This window comes from Ixodes scapularis, unplaced genomic scaffold (genome assembly GCF_016920785.2).
Source record: "Ixodes scapularis isolate PalLabHiFi unplaced genomic scaffold, ASM1692078v2 PGA_scaffold2__306_contigs__length_199485367, whole genome shotgun sequence".
In the NCBI taxonomy this organism is placed as follows: Eukaryota; Metazoa; Arthropoda; class Arachnida; order Ixodida; family Ixodidae; genus Ixodes; species Ixodes scapularis.
In genome coordinates this window covers 122,215,642-122,219,031 of record NW_024609857.1, presented here as the reverse complement: position 1 = coordinate 122,219,031, position 3,390 = coordinate 122,215,642, and the positions used below count along the sequence as shown (strand labels likewise).

The following is a 3,390-nucleotide window of genomic DNA, read 5'->3' as shown; positions in this document are numbered from 1 at the left end:
CACACACACGGAGTCCTAGAAGGCTCCGGCACAACACAGACCTCACTGTACAGGCACACACACGGAGTCCTAGAAGGCTCCGGCACAACACAGACCTCACTGTACAGGCACACACACGGAGTCCTAGAAGGCTCCGGCACAACACAGACCTCACTGTACAGGCACACACACGGAGTCCGAGAAGGCTCCGGCACAACATGGACCTCACTGTACAAGCACACACACGGAGTCCGAGAAGGCTCCGGCACAACACAGACCTCACTGTACAGGCACACACACGGAGTCCTAGAAGGCTCCGGCACAACACAGACCTCACTGTACAGGCACACACACGGAGTCCGAGAAGGCTCCGGCACAACACAGACCTTACTGTACAGGCACACACACGGGGTCCGACAAGGCTCCGGCAGAACATCTACAGCACTGAGCACGCATTACACTCAGAAAGTATAAGGCCATCACCGGTGGCGACCACGATGGCGGATCCGGTGAAGCCGGCGACGTACACGACGCACATGACTTGTGGTAGCTCCAAGCACAAGCTGGTCCCGCATGGCCTTACCCTCAATGTAGAGGCGCCTCGACTGCAGGATTCTGCGCTCTCGTGCTGCGTCACTGCTCTCGTCTGCCTCGCTGTCATCGTCAAAGCCGCTGCTTGACTCGGATTCCGACGACGATGATCCCGGATCCGATTCCCCTGCGCTGAGGCAGATGTTGTGGAGCACTGCAAAGGCTGCCACGATCGTGCCGGCGATCCTTGGATGGTGGTAAAGAACCCGGTGTTTTTGCACGCATCGAAAACGACTCTTCAGCAGCCCAATACAGCGCTCCACCACCGACCTCATTGAGGCGTGGGCAGCGTTGTAACGCCCGGCAGGTGTGGAGACAGCTCGCCGGCCAGGCACGGGAGTCATGAGCCATGGCCCCAACGGGTACCCACTGTCTCCTGCATGAAAAATAGCAAGTCTAATCTCAGATATGTGAACCACATGCTGCGTTTTAACCAAATTTGATTTATCCCGTCCGACCCTCCATAAGCCGTTTCCACAAGCAGGTGGTGTGCATTCAGCGTTAACCTTGTAGCTTCCGAGTAGTGCTGATAACGAGTACTACTTGTTGAAACCACCGCTATATCTTCTTTGCATGCCAGAGACGCCGCAGACGTGTCAACCAATATCAGGTGTTTGCCGTCTCAACAGGTTTTTACAGATGACACCGACTATGGTGATGATGACACGCCTTGGAAACGAGTTTTTGGAAAATGCTGTGGAAGCTCTGGGAATGAGGACCGTGAGGCTATCTCCAAGAGTATTTCTCATGTCTGTTACCCGCGAGAGTCTCACCTTGATGAGATTGAAATAAAACGCAATGGTACACTTGAAGGAGCTTGTTTGCAGCTGGAGGCTGGACACGGAGCACCTATCAACCACAATCCTCTCTTTCCTTTTCTCGCAGTGCCTAGTGTAATTCAGTGGTTAACTGACAACACTTCTTGATTTCAACAGTTTCGACCCTCATGCACTAAAGATGAACTGTTAAATTCCTCATCTCTGCTCCATAGCCTCGAGCAAGGACATGAAAGTAAGCCTTTGCATGATGCCTTGCTTTAGGCCAGTCATCCAAACACTGGTGTATAGTTCTACAGCAATCTGTTCATGTGAAAGTCAAGAAACGTCTGGGTACTCTGCATTTTGTTTTCATGCGAGCTGACAATGTGCTGCCACTTTAGGTACACTCACCGAGTAGGTACTCCCCGTGCCTGATGAGCCTGCCAGCGATGCACTGCTGCCGCACCCAAGACTGCCTCCACACAAGGGCGTCATGTGAGCAGCCAGGCATCGAAGGGTCGACTGCCAGGATTCGCATGTTGGCGTCGCACACCTGCAACAAATAAGAGTGCGACAGTAAGAGAGAGACGAACAGATGATCGCAGCTTGTGTACACCTGTTACGTTCCTTTCATTTTGAAAAAGACAACTTAGCAGTGATCCCGCGCACTGTGAGAAAGAAATAATCATCTGTCAATAGTATTGTGCAATATGCTTGTACCGGTGCCCTCGGTGAACATCAACAGGTATAAATTATGAATAGAAGCACGTCTCCCAACACTCTTACAATGTCCATAGAGCTGTGCAGCAATTACTACTCGGACCCAGGGGCGTAGCCAGGGGGAGGGCTCATGGGGCTTCAGCCAGCCAGCCAGCGAGCCCAACCAAACCGCCCTCCTCCCCCCCCCCCCCCCAAAAAAAAAAAAAAATTAGCCGACCCTAAATATACACATGCATTGTGACCCCCCCCATCCCCCTCTCCGCACCCCAAGTCGTGGACATCCCAGTCACCTCAACCCCAGCCCCCAGCCCGCCCGCCCCCCCCCCCCCCCCCCCCCAAGCCCCCGATTTATAACGATTTCAGATTACAACAAACGTGACCACATGTTACAAACTCGGTAGGAGCCAAAAATGGAAACTTACCACCATGACGTTTAGCGCGTAGTGGAGCTTGCGACACCAATACAACGCCTTGGTGACGGTTTGGTCGAACCGTGACGGACCCTTGATGGCCACAAACGTCCAGTCGACGCACCCAACGACGCCCAGGAGGGTGCCTCGTCGCAGGAAGGCTTCCTGTGGGGCCGCACGTTCTTCCACGGTCTCGGCGAAAGCGACCCACGCGGGGCCCAGGCGGCGAACGATGGCTACGGCCACGGCACGGACGGCTGAGCTCACCGTGGTCTGGTGGACGGAGAGATTTCGATCGCTCCCCACCAACCCCTGGTAGCTTCCCGTCGCGAGAAACCGCAACGCCACGAGGACTTGCTGCTCAACGGTGACGACGGTCCGTGCACGGCTCCACCGTCTCAAGCCAGGATCGTCACGCAGTTCGTCGCACAGCCACCTTACCACGTCTTTCGAGAGGCGATAGTGTCGTTGAAAATCAACGTCGTCCATGTCAAACGCATTGGCGTGGTTTAAGTACCTACGCCGGCGGCGAAACACGAACAAAAACGCTGCCATTTTGGACGCTTCTCCCCGATCTCGCGCCCAACTCGCCCAAGCTCGCCTACGTCGGAGCCGGCAAGCTTTTCCCATCCGCGGCGGCTTCTGCCACGTCACAATGACGTCACCGCATCGCACCGCGAGTTCCGAATATGCAACTCTCCGACCGCCTCAAAACCCTCCGTTTAACGTCAAGATCTAGGGAGTGTCGGCGCGTGTCGTCATGCACGGCGCCGACCAATCGCGGCGGTCGGCGAGTTTGGCGGAGAACTCGCCTCGATCTCGCCGCGCCGAGCTTAGCCCCCCAGCACGTGCCGCACTACCAGCTTTCCCCCCGGCCTAACAGCTGCCTCCCTCGTTCTCACTCCCTTACGCCGCACGCGGCAAGGGAAATT

The 3,390-nt window shown here is 55.6% G+C and overlaps 1 protein-coding gene across 1 annotated transcript; it reads right to left on the bottom strand.

Moving 5' to 3' along the window:
- Positions 1-458: 458 nt before the first annotated feature.
- On the bottom strand, positions 459-3,045 carry LOC115316876 (putative nuclease HARBI1). The gene is made up of 3 exons (XM_029976399.2): positions 2,471-3,045; positions 1,740-1,881; positions 459-946 (listed from the first exon to the last, which is right to left on the bottom strand). Exons 1-3 carry the CDS (start codon positions 3,011-3,013, stop codon positions 459-461), a joined length of 1,173 nt encoding a protein of 390 aa, XP_029832259.2. The 5' UTR covers positions 3,014-3,045.
- Between the last annotated feature and the right edge of the window lie 345 nt (positions 3,046-3,390).